Source organism: Vicia villosa, linkage group LG3 (assembly GCF_029867415.1).
Source record: "Vicia villosa cultivar HV-30 ecotype Madison, WI linkage group LG3, Vvil1.0, whole genome shotgun sequence".
Lineage (NCBI taxonomy): Eukaryota > Viridiplantae > Streptophyta > Magnoliopsida > Fabales > Fabaceae > Vicia > Vicia villosa.
Genome location: NC_081182.1, coordinates 10,132,105 through 10,152,056, shown reverse-complemented (window position 1 = coordinate 10,152,056; position 19,952 = coordinate 10,132,105). Strand labels below are relative to the sequence as shown.

Genomic DNA, 19,952 nt, shown 5'->3' with positions numbered 1-19,952 from the left:
GGTATGTTCCTTTTCTTGATGTGATACTGTAATTCGCAGATGTTGGAACAAAATCTAACTAAATATTCATTTTTGCCATTCACAATGACAACATTAAATTCTTACAACCAACATTGTTAGTCTAAAAGCTTCTAGATGATAATGGAAATTGTTCTAATGTGAAATCATAGCTCGCTTTTTCTAATGATTTTGTTAAACATTTAATTTAATTATTATATTTCAATATTAGTATATAGATTAAATGTCACTACTTAACTACTAAATTTAAAATTGAATTGAAGTAAAAAATGAAGGGTAAAAAGAGAGGGGTTTGTAAGGAAAATTATAGTAAAAAATCTATTAATTAGGATCATATGAATCACTTGAGATCTTTTGATATTAAAAATTAAACTACATAGTAAAATAAGGGTAATAAGAAGTTGTATTACCTCTTTGGAATAAGATTGGCCCATATAGTCAATGCCATTTAACCATTGGCTATGAAAACCAATCGCCACCATTTCGGCACGAGAATAGAACTGATATCCAACCTCAACACCTTGAATATTAGAAAATTAAAATACATTACAAGCAAAAAATGAATGGTAATTATTGATGAAACATGAAATAAGCTAATAATGTCACACTAACCTTCAAGTCAAAATACTATTTCAGATAGTGCTTTCAATTTTAAAATGAAAAAACCAGAGATGCTTCATAGAGATCTCTATGACATAAGATAATTAATTCAACCAGAAATATTTGTTAAATTCAGCATAATTAAACATTGAATTTTAGGAAGGAAAATCCCATATGTGCTACATTTTCTTCACTTATTTATCAACAAATCTGAGAGGATAAATACTTGAACTATTCACAAATTATAGTAAACAATTTCTAGTTACAAAACTAAGGCACTCAGTTGAAAAAATAACAGAACCGAAGAAGAAATTAATAGATACTTGAACAGAAAAATACAGCATTATGATTACTCAAGAAAAATGAAACATCTCTGTAGTAGCTTTCAAGGTTCAGAATGACATCAAGTAAAGAAAATTAATCACTATTGCAAGTTAGTAGCTGACAAGAAGCATGAGAAGCTGAATCACAATTCACAACCACAACAATTCAGAATATGCAGTAGCCTGTCGTAGGTGGAACATTCACATTCAAAATTTAATATGATTTTCTAAAAGGACATGGTCAGTAGAAAGTATCTTACCTTGAACTTACAGGAAGGTTGGTTGGCAAGAAGATGAATCAATTCTTCTAATGTCTCTAGCCGATGGCCCACCAATTGAATTATTATTAACTGCACTAGTGCAGCTGCTAGCATGATACCTTTGCATTTCCCCTCAACTATAACCGGCATACTGCCCTCAGCATCAAGCCACTACAAGTAGCAGTGCTAGCTGAACTGCTTCATTGAAAATATCATCTGTGCCATTTCCAACCAAGGCAGATAAGAAGCTAAAAACACAATAAAAACCATAGCAGAAGGAATTAAAAAAAGGCACATAAATTGTAATAATTACAGCAAATGACCTACTTGCCAAATCTATGCCTCATTGAACTGCCTTCAGCTTTCAAAAAAACCACTGATATCCTAATGCCCCGAAAACTATATACCTTGATCTTGACGCCCAATTTGTGGTCCCCAAATATGTAATGTAGAGCGCTACTATTCTGACCTGCATCGCAGAAAGAGTGACAATTTTTTTATAAATAAAAGTTCCAACGAAATCACCTAAGAATCATCAAGAAACACCAAGTATGCATCAGAAGAGTGCAACTCAGAGGCAATGTGCATGTTCTAACAACTAAAATAAAAATTATATTCTTTTTTGTTTTGGTAATAAAAATTATATTCTAGTATATATACTAATAGCGTACTTGAAATACAAGGAATACAAAATATTTTGAAGAGTGGAAAATAAAAGAAAATGAGATCCCAAAATCTTGCCTGCGCTGAATCCATTTTAAATACAAAGTTCAGCTACAGCTATATGAAATGCCACTTATTTGAGAGTGACTAGAATTGTATCTTCGAGTCTTCAACCATACCCTATGATAATACATGATACATTATAACAGAAATGCTGTTATTTGAAACTTATATTCCCTAATGGCAGCAAAATGAAAGGGGCAAAAGTTAAAGAGACAACCCACAAGTTGAATCGTTGAAAGATCTCAACTTTATCACCAAATCCAATCTAAAATCTACAAAACCAAATCTAATGCAACAAAAAAGGCTTCGGAATTCGAAAAGCTAGGGTTTTTTTCAGAGGCGAAATTCAGATCACTATTTTCCTATTCCCCTAGCTCCGGAACTGGAGCAAATTGCATAGTTGAAAACTGTGAAAATTGAAGCGCAAATAAAACTAGGGTTTTTATTGAGAAAATTTCCTAAGAACAGAACAAAAGGAATTTACGATTAAAAAATATATAAACAATGCAGTGTTGATTCCATATCCAGTTCAAGGAACAAAAATGCAAACAAGATCTAAGGTTAATAAACACTAAAACAAACAAAAAATGAATTACCTGAAACTTTGGTGAGGAATTCTGGCCGGAATACATGGAGGATGTGGAGGGAGCTTGGTGACGGCAAGTGAAAATAGTGCTTGGACGGTTGGGTTGAAGAGCTTGGACGGAGGTGACGACGAGGGAAAATGGAGAAGGCAGTTTGGTGACAGCGAGAGAAAAAAGGTTTGGAGGTCGTTTACAGGAAATAGGTTTGGAAACAAAATGGGTTTGGAAACGAAGGGTTTATGTGAAAAAAGAAAATTGGCTCTCACATCGGTTGGGGACTTGGACCGATGTAAAGGCCCATGTGACTATGACTGTTATATCGGTTGGGGACATGAACCGATGTAATGGATTGTTATAACAAAATTTCACTTTATTTACGATACTGCCACCGTGTTATTTTTTTCCACCAGTCTACTTTTTACATCGGGGCAAATCTAGGCCAGACGTGAAATCCTTTTAATAAAATTTCATTTTATTTACCAAACTGCCACCGTGTTATATTTTTTCCTAAACCAAATATTTTTTATATCATTGGAAATAAATGTCTGATGTAAAATCCTTTGACAAATATTTTTCACATTATATATTTTGAAACCTGATGTAAAATCCTTAAATCAAATGTCATATTTTTAGTAGTGCATACTTCACAAGGTCGCATGTCTCCTACTGACCCTCTAACTTATGAAGCCCAACATGAAGTACCTACTGCTGCTACTGATTCCGATAGTTTCCAGGACGCCCTTATGATACCTCCTTACTTTCTCTCTATGCAGAACATGTTGCTAGGCATGTGTGAGAAGGAGAAATATATATATATATATATATATATATATATATATATATATATCTTTACTTTTACGTTACACCAGATTCATAGTAATTGAGTTGTAACTGATGTTGATATATTTATTTTAACATGAGCGTGAAAACGACAAAATCTGTAAACCATGCTAGGAAGATTTGGCACCTAGGACAGAATGAAGACGCATGGTTTTAAGATATAGTGTGTTACTCTAGGCTAACAGGTTTATGCGCCACGGACACTATTAGAAAATTCATTTTTAGTTACCGATTTAGTAACCGAAAAATAAGACATATGACTGGAAGATGGACCTTGTTTATGGAAATTTATTTGTAACATTTACTATTACTAATATTTTCACAACGCTTGTGTTGCACTTGTTACTAATATTTTGTCTAAACCATTTTTCGTGTGTGGATTATCTCTTATTTTCCTCGAATATTTGGGTGGAAACTTGAGATGGACTACACTAAGGATTAACCACGTGTTTGCGCCCTTGCCCCGTACAGAGAGACTCAGGCCATAAAGTTGTTCTGGGTGTTTATTGACCGCACTGTAGCAGATGGAATATGCTTCTGCCCGTACGAGGATCCCTTTTAGACACGTCCCCTAGACGACATAGCCTTCTACTCTGGATGGTTGGCTTGTAGGTAGCACCTGATGTATCCATATTTTCCTAAGTGTATCATGTGCCAATTCATGTTTCTTCATATTATTCCAAGACCCCTTTCCTTGTTTGCTCCTCCGGCAGTCCACCGCATAGATCTTGATGTCATACTCGATGATTTATACAATCATCTAGCATCAGTTGAGACTGACAGTGAGCTAGCTCATGATTCATGATCTTATGCAGAAGGCTACATCTAGTGGTTATATCAAGTGTCACATCCTTACCTGACACCAGATGTCATAGGAACACCATCTAGACCTGGTAATCAGGAGATATTTGAAAAGGAACGTGCTAGGGATGACCACACGCCGGACATGTTGTCGGTCTGTCAGCGTATTATATAGGTTGTGACTTGTGAGAGATGCCATTGAGAGAGGAGAGACCTTGCGGAAGGCTGTCATGGTATGGACGCCTTACATACCATCTTACTTCAGGCACGAAATGTCTTGGGGTACAGGCGGCAGCAGAGGAGAACCAGGGGGTTAGAAATACACAATAGTTTATTTTTATTTGTATTTTGGTAACAATGGTATTTTATGAACAAATATGCATCGTGGTAACATTTTCGATTAATTGATTAATGTTAGGATTTAAATTTATGTATAACATGTTTGAATTACATTAATATACCTAGTATGGTGTTAATATATCCTTAGTGTAAATGGCCTAAAAAAAATTAATTTAGAATACTTGCTGCAAAATGTTAATAACTCCTAAATGTTTTTAGGAGTTATTTCGGAGATGCATGTATGAAATCACCCCTAAACAATTACGGAGATGTACCTTTGATCTATTTTTTTGACAAATTTAGAGTATGTGGTTCCCATCACAAGGTGCTTTTAGGGGATAATGCGCACGCATTAATCCATTTTGCTTAAAATATAAATCGTAGTGAGTATTTGTCCACACAAGAATTAGAGTTCTCATTGCACTTATTAATCCCCTTTGCTTAACAATATAAATCGTAGTGAGTATTTGTTCACTAAATTGAAAAGTGACAAAATGATTTTTAATATGGAAAAAAACATTATTTTTTTGAACATGTGTGCAACTTGAGTATGCACAGCACAGTTGCATAGATACACTACACCTAGTGGGCATCTTATAAATTATTACGACCGTATCCTCTCTTTTCATGTAGCTATCTACTTATAATCACGAGTGTAAGCTTTAGGAGAAAAAAATGTTGGTATACCCTAAAGAGAAAATTTTGTTGAAAAATCAATTTTATATTACAGAAATTTAAAATAATTCGTATAAACCAAATGACTCGTGCTCCTTGTTTTTTTTATAAAAAATTGACCCTTACCCTGCGGTGAAGGTTTAAGTTTACTTAATCAATATTAAATTTGTAAAATTGATATGAAAAAAATAAAAGACAAAATAGTTCGTACAGTCAGAAGTTAGATGAAGTGATTTCAGTTTTCATGCCAGCAATAAATGAGTAAAAGCTAAAATGATGTATCTTTAATTCAGATGAAAATTGAGGGGAAGAGAAGAAGAAGAAGCACTTGCAAGAAGAATTATAGCTAGACATCTAGTTGTTCTTCAATGTGTACCTTGCTGATATGTTTCATATTGTTGGGAGGAGTTGTTTCTTACACAACTCATGCTATAAAACTTCCACCAAATGTTTCATTACCAGCAGTGTTTGCTTTTGGAGATTCAATCATGGATACAGGTAACAACAATAATAACATGAAAACACTTGCCAAGTGCAATTTTCCTCCATATGGGAAAGATTTCAAAGGAGGTGTCCCAACTGGTCGGTTCGGCAATGGAAAAGTTCCATCCGACTTTTTAGGTATGTCAGGCATGTAAGGCGTGCTAACTTACACTTTACAGAATCTCATAAAATATTTAAACAGTGATTAAATATGACTTCTATTTATTTTTCACAGTTGAAGTATTAGGTATTAAGGAACTTCTTCCTGCATATTTGGATCCAAATATTCAACCTAACGACCTCATCACGGGTGTTTGCTTTGCGTCGGGTGGTGCCGGATACGATCCTCTCACATCGCAAATAGCGGTAAACATATATTTATTTTAATTTCCTTAAACTTATTTGAATAATTTTTTTTTTCTTTCTATTCCTTTCTAATTATGTAATTGTTCTATATCATATAACTAGTCAGTTATATCATTGTCCGATCAAATAGAATTGTTCAAAGAATACATAGGAAAGCTAAAAGGACTTGTTGGAGAGGAAAGAGCAAACTTCATCATAGAAAATAGTATCTACCTTGTTGTTCAAGGAAGCAATGACATCTCCAATACATATTTTTTGAGTCATGTTAGAGAATTACAATACGATGTTCCCGCTTACACTGATCTCATGCTCAACGCCGCTACAAATTTCTTAACGGTATGTCCCTACTCAAAATATTGTGTTTCAACAAAGTAATTAAAAATTTAAAAAAACTTAAATGATTCAATTGAATTTTTTCTGTTTATAGTTTTTTATATGGATATAATATTTTTTATTCTGTTTGTTTGTCTGCTCTTTCTGTATAATCTTGATTATATTAATGAAAAAAATATTTATATACTTATGTTTATATTTTCTCTTGAATGTAAATAAAAGGAAATATATAAACTTGGTGCAAGAAAGATAGGAGTATTTAGTGCTCCACCAATTGGATGTGTGCCTTTTCAAAGAACAGTTGCTGGAGGAATTGAGAGAGAATGTTCAGAAAAAATCAATGATTTGTGCAAGTTATTTAACACTAAATTATCAAAGGAGTTGACTTCTCTTAACCATAGGTTGACTAATTCAAGGATGGTTTATCTTGATGTTTATGCACCTCTTCTTGACATCATTGTAAATTATCAAAATTATGGTATAGTTTGAAATTTATTTTTTATTACAATTTGTTATAGTAGTTAATTAATATTGCAATGACATTAATGTGGAAAATTTATGTGTATTGTTTTATAATGGCAGGTTATAAAGTTGGAGACAAAGGATGTTGTGGAACAGGTGAAGTAGAGGCATCAGTGTTGTGTAATCAATTCTCTACTACGTGTGAAAATGCCAATGACTATGTTTTTTGGGACAGTTTTCATCCCACAGAGAGTGTCTATATAAAGCTTGTAGATTCTCTTATTCAAAAATATATGCACCAATTTCTCTAGTTTTTTTTTTTGGGTTAGTTTGATATAAATAACTCAATTGCATGTTAGGCTTACTAAATTCTTGCAAAACAAATTTATTTGGTGTTGAAGGAGGAAAGTGTATGAAATGTTTGAGTTACAAAGATGAAATTGTAGCCTTTTGAGATGATTTTTATAGACCAGACAATATATGATGTCAAATGAGATTTAAAGCTTATCTAAAATTTATAAGGCAAAGCAAGCAATTTTCTTAAGACTCTTTGATTCATGTATATTTTTTTATAATGCTACATATACATAAGACATGGTATTATAGGCTTTCTATACTTAACATTTATGTGAGCAATCTTGGGCATTAAGTAAATCTATCACATGCTATAGGCATTTCATACATTCTGGTCCAATGACATGCTTTTCTTAATATTGAAGAATGAGAATATGTCATGTTATTATTTAGTGATTCCCAAAAAAATCTAAATATCTAATTAAAGTTTTCTAGTTGCGGTTTCCAACCAAATTCTAGAATACTTGACTCATTTGAATTTTTTTTTTTTAATTTGATTTAATTATTATATTGTCTCCCTTAAATTAAGCTCGCATTATATTTATTCCCATCATTCTCTTCAACTTATAAAATAACTCAATTTTTAATAGTTTTGTAAAAATATCTGCAATTTGTTCTTCAAAATGGATCAATATTCGATCAGCACTTCTTTCTCGGCTATTAACTCTCTTATCTTGTGAAACCGAATATCAATATTGAATTCTTACTCAGTGCAGTACCAAACTTGTTGTCACAAAATATATTTGTTAGACTATTTTGCTTTTGGTGTATGACTTCTAAAATTCTTCTCAACCATGTTGTTTGAGTAGCACAACTAGTCGCTACTATATATTACGCTTATGCTGTTGAAAATATAACAATAGGTTGTTTCTTCGAAGACCACAATATTGCATCAGTAACCAAATAAAATGCATAACTTGGTGTGCTTTTTCTTGTTTCTATATCACTTGTCCGATCACTATTTGTGTATCTGACAAACTTCACATCTTTATTATTAGCATAAAAAATACCTCTGATCAAAGTACCTTTGATATAACAAAGAATCCTCTTTGCTCCTTGCAAATGACTAATGTGTGGCTCTTCCACGAACTTGCAAAGTAATCCAACTCCATATACTATATATGATGGGAAATTAACACACAATAACAAACTAATACGCAGCGGATATAAAATTCCTCAAACTTGTAAGAATCTATTAGGAATAACAGCAAATCAAACAAATAAAGGCACAAAAAGAACATCGATATTTTAATGTGGAAAACCCCTCAATATGAGAGTAAAAACCGCGAATCCAGATGATGAATAGAAGGCTGCGCACAAGGATAAAAGGAAGAAAAATGGAAAATCTTTATCCTTGATTCACCAGTGTGTGGATCCTAACGTGTTTGATAAGATTATTGAAGAAGAATCAACTAAAGGAGCGTGAGACAAGTTAAAGAACTTGTACGACAAAGATGAAAAGCTAAAAATTGGTGAAGTTCCAGATGATGTGAAATCAATTCAAGATGACTCATATGAAGGAAGATGGATCAGTTTCGCAATACTTTTCACGTATGGTGCTGTTAACGAACCAGATGAAGGCGTGTGGTGAATCAATCAACGATTTGCAAAAGATTGAGAAAATGTTTAGATCTCTGGCTGCAAATTTTGATTACATTGTAGTGTCAAATGAAGAGTCTAAAAACCTAGCTGAGATAAAGTTAAAAGAACTTCAAACTTCATTAGAGGCTCATGAGATGAGGCTGGAGTAGAGAAACTCAGAAAGGGAGAAAGTGTCTAAACATGCACTGCAAGCAAGATTCATCGAGAAGTCTGGAAAAACGAAAGCGAAACGAAGAAAGAATCTTGCTAATGATGTAAAGTAAAGCAAGAATTCAAATAATCACTCTAATTTAACAAAGAAATACATGTGCAACAAAGTATTCAGCGAAGAAAGTTGACATGATGGAGGTGTAATGTTACAACTATCAAGGATTTTGCCATTATGTTCGAGAATGTCGAAGAAAGAAGGAAGCACGATCGAAAGAGAGCGATGAAGTGCAACATGCAAATGTTGGAGAGAATGATTTTGATGATGTGTTACTCATGGCCAACACTTAGTCGAACACCGAGTAAACCAATATGTGGTACTTGGATGCAGGATGCAGTAACCACATGACTAGAAATAAAAACTAGTTTAACAAGTTAGATGAATCAGTCAAGAAAGTGATCAAGTTTGCAAATGGCAGGTAGGTCATACCAGGTGGAAAAGGAAAAATATGTGTGGTTAGAAAGGATGGTCAAAAAGCCAATATCACTGATGTGTTGTATGTACCTTTTATGACAAGTAACTTGATAAGAATAGGTTAATTACTTGATAAAGGGTACAACATCAAGCTAAAAAAGAAGTAGATGGAGGTGTATGATGGTGATGAAATATTGATTCTGAAAGCACCATTGGCAAACAAGACCTTCAAAGTAGAGATCAACATGGTTGATCACAAATGTCTTGCTTTGATTGCAGAAGAGGACAAGAGTTAGCTATGATATCACATGTATGGACATCTAAACTTCAAAATTTTAGGTATGCTCAACCTGGAGAAATTGGTGACGACATACCTCAGGTGAAGGAACTAAGTCAGGTGTGTGAGGAATATTGCAAAACAAAGCAGGCTAGGAAAGCATCCAAGCATGACTAAGTGGGAGGAAAAGTTGAAGCTACTTCACTCTGATGTGTGTGGAACTTTTGAAGTAACACCGAATGGAGGTAACTGCCATTTCCTAACTTTCATAGATGATTTCACTAGATATATGTGGATTTACCTTATTGTAAGGAAGAGTGAGGTATTCACACAATTCAAGAAATTTAAATTGCACGTTGAGAAACAAAGTGGATGAAAGTTGAAGAAACTGAGAATGGTGGTGGTATATGTCACGACGCAAAAAATACTCGAGCGTTCGCACGCTCGAAATACAATAGAGTCACCACCAAATTTTATTTATTCTAAAAGGAAAGGGAAAATATCGATAAAACCCACGAAAGAAGGGATAGGATGGTCATCACAACCAAATTAGAGTTCAATAATCGGTTATGCAAGGGGAAGGTATTAGCATCCCTCACATCCATCGCACTCGATGGTATCCATTTAGTTAGTCTTGTGATCGATTGTTAGCTTGATGTTTACTCGCGTTCTTAATTATTAAGTGAGGAGAAAGAAACGAGATTTGATTTTTTTTATTATTGTGCTCGTCAAGACATTGCATCTTGTAACTACATATTCCCTCATGCAGTGGGAAAGTCAGAGCGTCGTAGTTCGGGGTAGAAAGAAACTTTTTGTGTGTTGATTGATTTTATTTATGAAAATGTTCGCACTTGGGCGAATGAAATTCGCGCTTGGGCGAGAAAAAGAGATTCACACTTGGCGAAAAATAAAGTGATGAGTTTGAATTAATTTTAAATATTTTGTGAAAAAGTGAGACAAATCGAGTTTAAGGAGTCTTTAATGGAATCCAAGCATTCAAACAAAGGTTTAACGGTCATCGCCTAAATGCTTTAGAATAATTTGTGCAAGTACGTATAAACCCTTAATTCCTCAATTATGGACAAAACTCGATTCGATTATTAAAGTGTTTTTGAATATTAAAAAGAAATTGAAAAAAAGAACTTGATGTTGACCAAGGTTTATTATTTATAAAAAAAAATATTGTCAAGTTATTTTAATTAACCAATTAAAAAGCATAATTAACTAATTAATTAAATTAATTAAAAATCAACTAACATCATTAATCAATTAAGTCAAATTCAATCAATTTACTATTGTAATTGAAATTTAATTAACATGATTAATTATCTAACACGAAATTAATTAATTGATTAAGAAAAGAACAAAAGAAAAATGATAAGGAAAAAAGAATATGTGCTGAAATAGATCCAAGAGGCCCACCAGGCAACCATGGGGCGCTAGGAGCTTTGAAAAGGAAGTGCGGTGGTGCTGAGCAACAAAACCCGAACTGGGCCAATTTAGGGGAGGCCCATATGGCCATAAACCAGAAAGAAAAAAAGGACAATTTCTTTATAGATCTCATGGGGTAAAAAATCTACTGAAACCCCAAAATACTCTTCGAAGATGCATCTTCGAAAAAATTGAGATTTTGGTTAATTCGGAGATGCTTCTCCGAAAAAACCCCAAAAAATGGTCAGAGGTTTTTTCTGATATGCATATCCGAAAAAATCCCAAAAAATTAAAATTTTTTGGATATTGATTAATTCAAATATAATTTATAAGTTATGAATAATAATAATGATAAGTATACGGTTGATATTTCTATTCTAATTCCAATTATAAATTAAAAAATAAAACTCATAAAAATTTAATTATTTTTTGATAAATTTGATATTAATAATTACTAAAATTATAACTGATACACAACAATTATGATTATAGAAAAAATAAATACATTACTAATTATTTAACAAAAATTTAAAATAAAAGAGATCAAGTAAGAATAAAATTATTTACTACTTTGTTCATATTTTAATATAAATTTAGAATTACATAGTTTTTCAAAATAATAAATAAAAATCACAAATTTAAAAATTATTTTAATAATTAATTATGATAAAAAAATCATTTTTCATTTAGTTTAAAAAAATTACAAGAAGATTTTGTCTTAATTTTGTTTAGTGAATAAATTATATATTTAATTTTATATAATTCAAAATTTACTCATGAAATATAATAAAAATATTTTTCATTTATATAAGTTAGTAAAATAATTTTTAACTCTAAAATTGTTTTGAAAATTTTGTTTATAAAATGATTTTTTTTAACTATAAATTGTTTTTGAAAATTAGTTTATGAAAAAAAAATATTTATCAAAAAAGAAAATAGTAAATAAATATCTTTATTATTATTAATTTTATGTATAAAAATAAGATGTTGATTAAAATATTTATTAGGCTAATATTCACCTTGATTTTAATTTTTTAATAATTATTGAGTTTTTTCGGATATGCATATCCGAAAAATTTCAAGACCAAAAATTAGAATATTTCAGGTATGCATCTCCGAAGACACACCTTTCCAAAAAAAAAGGTGTTTCCGGAAGTGCATCTCCGAAATCACCTTTTTTTTCAAAAAAATAAGGTGTTTTCGGAAGTACATCTCTGAAACCAACTTTTTTTCATAAAAAGGTGACTTCGGAGATGCACTTCCGAAATATATGGACATTTTTGGAAATTCGCCGCGGGTTTCCAAGAAGGTTGGTAGGTTCATAAAAAAATTGTCAAAAAAAGAGAATATCTCAATCTACTCCTTGATACTCTTAGGCACATAGTACAATTTCATTTATGCCCTCTGCTTCCAGAGATGCACATCATGGAGCACATTTTTTGGACAAAATTTTGTTTTTCCAGAGCTACACATACAGAAGTATTTTAAACTGGTAAACATTGGAAAAACTTCGAATTAATTCAACTCAGGGATTTTCCGGAGCTATATCTACGGTGTGTCTTAGCGCCAGAATGTTCCGTAGATATAGCTCTGGAACGTTCTGCTATACTTTGAACCAGCATGATCACGCCCCATTGTTGCTTTTCTTCTTCAACACTTACCTTCATCGACCTAAAAAACCTTATATCATCAATATCATTTTTCACTTTAATTTTAGGTAAAGATTTAACTTTGTCCATTACATTGCTCATATTAATCATCATTTTTTTATTAAAAAAAAAAGTAACGTGGTTTATGTAGGTACAACTCCAAAACGTGTTGAAGATGAACATGTTCCGTATGTACTTTTATGGAATATGTATGTGCTATTTTTTTACAGGAGTTTTGTAATTTTTTGTTATTTTTGTTATTGTTTACAAATAGTTATGGTGCACCCCAGTAATATCTCAAAATATTAGTTTCTACAAAAGATATTTCTCCTAATGTTAAAGGGGTTGTCATAAAGGCGGTAGATATCAACGATGACTTTAATAACAAGCAAGAGATTGATGATCGTGATAGCATGCTCACATGGATTTGTAAGGTTGCAACTATAGTTGGTTTTGGTGTGATAATAGGAAGATCGAATAATGGTTCGGAAAGAAGAAATGCTTGTGTAACAATGTTGTGCGAAAGAAGCGGGAAAAACCATACTCCTCTATGGAAGTTTAAATGAGACGACACGGGTAGTAGAAAATGTAAGTGCCCTTTTAAAATTTATGGTTATTAGTTGGCTAACAAGAAATGGAAATTTAGTGTTATTTGTGGGACGCATAACCACGAATTGTGCTCGAAGTTATAAGGTCATTCTAGTGTATGTCGGCTAAAATCGGAAGAGAAGATATGTATTAGTGACATGACCTTGAATCTTGTCCAACCGAAAAATATACTTGCCAATTGAAACGGAAGGAACCCGACAATGAATCAAATATAAGGCAAGTGCGTAACATTCGGTACCCGACTAACAAGGCGATTAGGGGAGATAGAAGTGAGATGCAACAACTGTTGAAATTATTGGATGATAACAGTTACGTGTCCCGGTACAGAATTTGCGACAATGGAGTTACGGTCCGAGATATTTTTTGGACTCGTCCAGATTCGATAAAGTTGTTCAACACGTTCTCAACAGTGCTCATTCGCGATTCTACCTACAAGACCAACACGTGTAGACTTCCATTATTTGAGATGGTTGGTGTTACATCTACTAAGAAGACATGTGTTGTTGGTTTTGCTTTTTTGGAGTGTGAAAAAAAGGATAATTTTAAATGGGCATTCGAGGTGTGTCGGTCACTTTTGAAGGAACAAGTTGAGATGCCTAAGGCGATTGTTACGGACCGCAATACCGCATTGATGAATTTGGTGACAAGGGTATTTCCTTCTTCTAATGCATTACTTTGTCAATATCACATAACATGTCATGTGAGAAATAAGGTTAAACCCTTGGTAGGGACGAAACAATTAGAGTCCGGAGGTGGAAAATTGGTGAAGCCCGGTGTGAATGTTCAACAAATAATTGATGCATGGAATCGTATTATAAATTCTTCAACAGAAGAATTATATGCCGATTCTGTCATTCAATTTTGGAAAGTGTGTAAAAAGTATCCTGATTTATTGAAATATGTTGAAAGCACAATTCTCGATAAGGTGAAGGAGAAGTTTGTCTGTGCATGGACTGATAATGTCTGACTCCTTGGGAATACAACCACAAACAGAGTTGAGTTGGCACATGCTAGTTTAAAAAATTGGTTAGGTAATAGCCATGGTAACTTTTGTCGAGATTGGGACTCCGTAAATCTAATGATTAAAAATCAACATAATGAGATACAAACCACATTTGGTCTGAGCATAACGGTGTTGGAACATCAATTTAAGGACAATACTTTTTATTCTCAATTGACCGGCAGTATGTCTCGGCCCGGGTTGAACTATAATTTTCACGAGGCCTCACGAGGTGAAACTGTAAGTTCCGATAGCGCTAAATGTGGTTGCAATATTTCAAAAACACATGGTCTCCCTCCCGTGTGCTTGTGTTATTGCTAAAAAGATGAAACTAGGTGAGACAATAAGAATGGACGAAGTTAGCCCTCGTTCAAAAAGACTTAGTTTCGATGATGATGATTGCATGGAAGGAGGTAAACGGAATATCTCTAATTCTACAAAATTGGAAGTGATACAAGAGATATTTTCGAAGGCCAATGACAACATGAAACTCCAGATCAAATAAAAATTGAGGAAGATTAGATATCCCAAAACAATCAACATGAAACCGCCTTCTCAACTGGTAAAGGCAAATGGTCCTCAGAAGAAAATAAAGCCTACACCGAATGACAACTCGACTACACGGTCTCCTTATTATTGTGAGCATTTTGATAAACTTTTTCCCGACTCACCGACACCTTAATCTCAAAAACGTTCCATGAAAGGAGCTCGCATAACCAAATCGCCTTCGACACTGATTCCACCGAAAAATTCCATTCATCAAAGAGATGCCAGTTTTTATGCACAAGTACATCGAACAGGTCGTCAATATAGAGAGGGACTGTAATTATGGTTACCGATCCGTTTCAGCTTTACTTGGTAAGGGAGAGGATAGTCATGCGCTTGTTCGTCATCAACTTATTCATGATTTGAAGACGCATAAAAAGTCATACACGCGGTTATATGGAGAGAAAGATAAATTTTAATCGGTTTACGAATCTCTTGATCCTTTGTTGAGCGGTCACGCACCGGTGTCAACATGGATGATATTCACGAAAACAGGGCATCTTATTGCATGTGCATATGATATGGTGTGCATTGACTTGACACAGGTTTTCGAAAACCTTTTTCGCGCTCCGTGTAACAACCCTATTTTATTAGTTATTTATTTAATTATTTTATTAATTATTTACTTATTTAATTATTATATGGTATTATAATTATTTAATTATTTAATGGTGTGTTATTATGTTAATTAATTGTTTAAGTTATTAGTAGAATAACGAGGTAATATGCTATTGGGCCTAATTATTGAGAATAGAAATAATAAGTGAATGGGTAGCTAAGCCTATTAGACTTAAAAAGGATAGTAAAAAGAAATTAGGTTTAGTTGTCATAATTATCATTGGGAGAAAGAGAGAGCTCAAGAGAAGAGAAAAAAGAGGAGAAAAGAGGAAGTGTGGAACTAGAAGAAGAAGGAGATTCTTCAAGAGATAAGGGTTTGACTTCCCATTATTATGGTTCTATGTGACTTTATGCAATGGGTAGGATATATGTTTAGAATTGGGTGTTTCAATTTATGAGGTTTTGGGATAGTTAGGGTTTTGATATAACTCTTGAAATTGATGATGAAATAGGAGAAATTGATGTGACAGGTTAGTACCCATAAAGAGTAATGCATTAGGTTGCTATTGTATGGTGATAATTTGGTGTTTGATGGGTGTATTTTAGACATATAACATGAAAAACTCGTATTTGGTTTTGTGTTGGAAGTGCTGAAAACGCACAATACTTTTCTGTTTCTGGTGTGATTCGTCGGACGAGCGACCTTTTCAATGCCTTCGTCGGGTGAGTGAGGGCTTTCGTCGGGCGAAAGTACCCTGTTTTATGAATTTTCTAAAGGGCATAAATTTTGATTCGTAACTGTTTTACGTGTCGTTCGAAGCATTAGGAAAGTAAATTAATTATCTTTATGATAGAAGTAGAATGTTTGGAACTTGATGAATAAATTATGATGTTGTTGTATGAATAACATGAGTTTAGTATAACTTGTGGTATGTTATTCATGATGTGTGCTAATAAATGTATGTTATTTGAATGCACTTTGTTGAGGATGTTTACTTGATGCGTGTTGTGCATCTTTTGGTGGATAATTCATATGAGTGGATTATTGTGGTATGATTGAATAATTAAGATTGAGAGATGGTCTTAATTTGCATATGTGGTTGTTGAATTGCACATGCATCATTTATGTCAAGAGGAAATGGGTGCTAGTTCTCGCAGAGACTAGTGACTTGTCCCAAGCTCAGAGAGGGGGGCTTGAAAGCTTAGAGAACAGGCTTTTGCAAGTTATCTGTCTGGGAGATAGACCCGGTATGTCCGAAAGAGATAATAGAGTTGGTACCACATGCATGAGTTGCATATGTTGTTGTCGAGTCACATGCATTATGATTTGTGGATGCTATGTGATGATGTGATTTGTGATAATTGTGTTGAATTCTATTTTGAGTCTTGTTGCATATTTGACTATGTGAAATAGATTTGTGAAATATTATTTACATGATTATGCAAGGTGTGATGAATTCTTATATTTGCATTGCTTATTTTTACATATTTATATGATGATTTGAATTCTCACTCTTCTGTTGGAATGATGTTCTATGCGACATCGCTCGGGTATCGAATATAGTGGTGCTTTGCACGAGGATAGCGGAGAATCCATGTTGGTCTTCTTTTTATTTAGATGTATTGTGATAATTACTTATGGATTATGTATCTTTGAGATAATGCTTTGTTGTTGAGCGACCTTGGTGCCTAATATTCTGGATTTGGTATTTGGTGATGATCCTCATGAATATTTTGAGACATGATTATAGTATGAGATATGATCATTTTGCTAATACATGAGTAATGTTATTTTCGCTGTTGTATGCATTGAAAAGCGTAATATTTCATGTATATTGTATTTATGACCAAGTGTATCTGTTGACTGAGATTTGTTTTGTTGGTTCTTGAAAGCTTTTAGTTTTGGGAATGTCAATGTGACACCCTTTTCATGTATGCATGCTAATTTACTCTAATTGTATGTTATATTTTTGGGGTTATAGATAGGGGGTGTTACACTCCGCACCGCACCACCTAGAAATCCAAATGACCGCATCATGTGTATTATATGGCTTGCAAAATCAAGTCATTCTGTATAAGTTTACTTGAAACCGAGATGTCGCATACCACCTATGTCACTAGATTGGGCAACTTATTCTACCGAAAATGTCGAGACGTGGCCGGATCTTTTCGTTGATAGGATGCACGAATTCAAAAGATTGAACAACATCAAAGAGAAATCGAATGCGGAAAAGTCAAACATGGAATCCCCAATAGATTTAGCCGACGACACTTATTTTGATTTGTTTTGAATTTTGGAAATGTAATATAGTCACTATTTAACATTACAATATAATCAATTTTTAACATTTCAATATGCTAACGTTCCTTATTATTCTTTTCTGTTGTAAAAATGTAACAACGAAAGTTTCGTAGATGTATATACGGAAGGTTATTAATTTGCAGTCTCTAGGTATTTTCCGGTACCAATCTACGAGTTTTTGTCAAATATTTCAAAAAATTATGTAGTGTTAACTTCATTTTTTTTGCATATCAGATATGAACTACTGAATTTTTTAAAAATTTGGAAAATTACAAAAAATTCCGGATTTATCAAAAAATACGATAGTGTTAACTTTAATTTTTTATAGGCCCGCTCGATATGAACTATCAGTTTTTTTAATATACTACCCATTTTTTAAAATTTTACGGCTTTTTTAGAGTGATTCTTTTTTACCAAATGCTATTTTGAGATAAAGTAAATGTTGACAAAAACATTTTGGTTAATACGAAAAAATAGGAGGTCTCAAATATAATTGGGATTGACAGTGTAAAATCTCAATACTCAACCTTTTCAATTTAAAGTTTGGACCCTTTCAATTAAAACACCAGGCAAATAAGGAAACTCCTCATTTCCTCATTTTGTACTCCACATTTTATCTATTTTTCCTTGTTAATCTATATCTCTCTTTCTTATACATCTTTGCTCTAATTTATTCTTATAAATCTTTAATCTGATTAAAGAAACAATAAACATGAATATAAAAGGAGAAAAATATGGGTAGAGTTTTGCAAATAAAACAGAAGGAAAAGAGAAATGTGTTAGTGTTATTAATGTTGCTTGCAATTTCATATCTAGGTGAAGCTAATGAAAAAGTGGGTCCAACCCCTATAATAGGCTAAACCCAGGGCCGCCTTTGAGGGCGTGTAAGTAGAGCTGTCAAAATGGGCTACCCGACCCTAAACGGGTCAGCCCATGCGGGCCTCGGGCTTTTCAGGGCCGGGCAAAAAAAGTCCATTTTTAAATGGGCTCCATTTTTACTACCCAGACACAGCCCTGTCTGGGCTGCGGGCTACCCGGTCCTAAATGGGCCCAGGCCCTAAACGGGCCTATTTAAAAAAAAAAAATTTCACCTTATTTTTTTAATAACCATGCAATTGCATGCAATAATACTTATATATTGATTTTCATATCTAAAATTACGATTTCTAAATAATCTATATAAGTTAGAATTAAAATGTAAAACAACATATTAACTTAATTTCTATTCAAAATACATAAGAAATTATCTAATGTAGCACACAAAATTAAGTAACTTGTTCCAACAAATTTTAAGATATAAATATTTGACAATTATAATTTTATAACAATAATAACAATAAACTGTTATAAAATTTTATAAGAATTATAATTAGATTGATGGGATATTATTTTATAGCAAATTGTTATATATATATATATATATATATATATATATATATATATATATATATATATATATATATATTTACGTCATGGTGCCTTTTCTATACTATCTACATAATTATAGTAGGATGAAACCTTTTAGTTTGAAATTAAGTCAAACCATCAACTTTTGTTTGATATTTATACCTTTTATTAAAAAAAAATTACCAAAAAAAATTAAAATACATAATACGCAAATTTTTTATAGCATACTATTATTAATTAGGAAAGGATAATTTCTAGTTATATTAAGCATTTTAATATTTTCGGGCTTGCGGGCTACCCATGGCCCATATGGGCCGGCGCATATTTTTTAGGGCTTTTTAGGGTCGGGCTTAAAAAGGCCCGGATGTAAATGGGCTCGAAAAATAAGGCCCAAACCCTAACTATTTTCGGGCCTGATGGGTCGGCCCATGGGCTTCGGCCCATTTTGACAGCTCTACGTGCAAGGCAGGCTACCGCACAAGGCCTCAATTTTCAAGTCATTCTGTATAAGTTTACTTGAAACCGAGATGTCGCATACCACCTATGTCACTAGATTGGGCAACTTATTCTACCGAAAATGTCGAGACGTGGCCGGATCTTTTCGTTGATAGGATGCACGAATTCAAAAGATTGAACAACATCAAAGAGAAATCGAATGCGGAAAAGTCAAACATGGAATCCCCAATAGATTTAGCCGACGACACTTATTTTGATTTGTTTTGAATTTTGGAAATGTAATATAGTCACTATTTAACATTACAATATAATCAATTTTTAACATTTCA

The 19,952-nt window shown here is 33.1% G+C and overlaps 1 protein-coding gene and 1 long non-coding RNA gene across 2 annotated transcripts; one reads left to right on the top strand and one right to left on the bottom strand.

The window, feature by feature from the left end:
• Positions 1-900: 900 nt before the first annotated feature.
• On the bottom strand, positions 901-2,790 carry LOC131654884 (uncharacterized). The gene is made up of 3 exons (XR_009299599.1): positions 2,524-2,790; positions 1,529-1,670; positions 901-1,417 (listed from the first exon to the last, which is right to left on the bottom strand). It is a non-coding gene; the product is annotated as an uncharacterized LOC131654884 (long non-coding RNA).
• Positions 2,791-5,400: 2,610 nt separating this feature from the next.
• On the top strand, positions 5,401-7,292 carry LOC131654883 (GDSL esterase/lipase EXL3-like). The gene is made up of 5 exons (XM_058924806.1): positions 5,401-5,787; positions 5,885-6,015; positions 6,118-6,351; positions 6,571-6,826; positions 6,931-7,292. Exons 1-5 carry the CDS (start codon positions 5,535-5,537, stop codon positions 7,119-7,121), a joined length of 1,065 nt encoding a protein of 354 aa, XP_058780789.1. The 5' UTR covers positions 5,401-5,534; the 3' UTR covers positions 7,122-7,292.
• The last annotated feature ends 12,660 nt before the right edge of the window (positions 7,293-19,952 follow it).

Bases quoted from the DNA above. Each gene is read 5' to 3' on its own strand.
- LOC131654883 (XM_058924806.1), top strand. From the start codon at position 5,535: ATGTGTACCTTGCTGATATGTTTCATATTGTTGGGAGGAGTTGTTTCT. The intron at 6,016-6,117 runs GTAAACATATAT...TCATATAACTAG, and splicing joins CTCTCACATCGCAAATAGCG to TCAGTTATATCATTGTCCGA. The intron at 6,827-6,930 runs GTATAGTTTGAA...TTATAATGGCAG, and splicing joins TGTAAATTATCAAAATTATG to GTTATAAAGTTGGAGACAAA.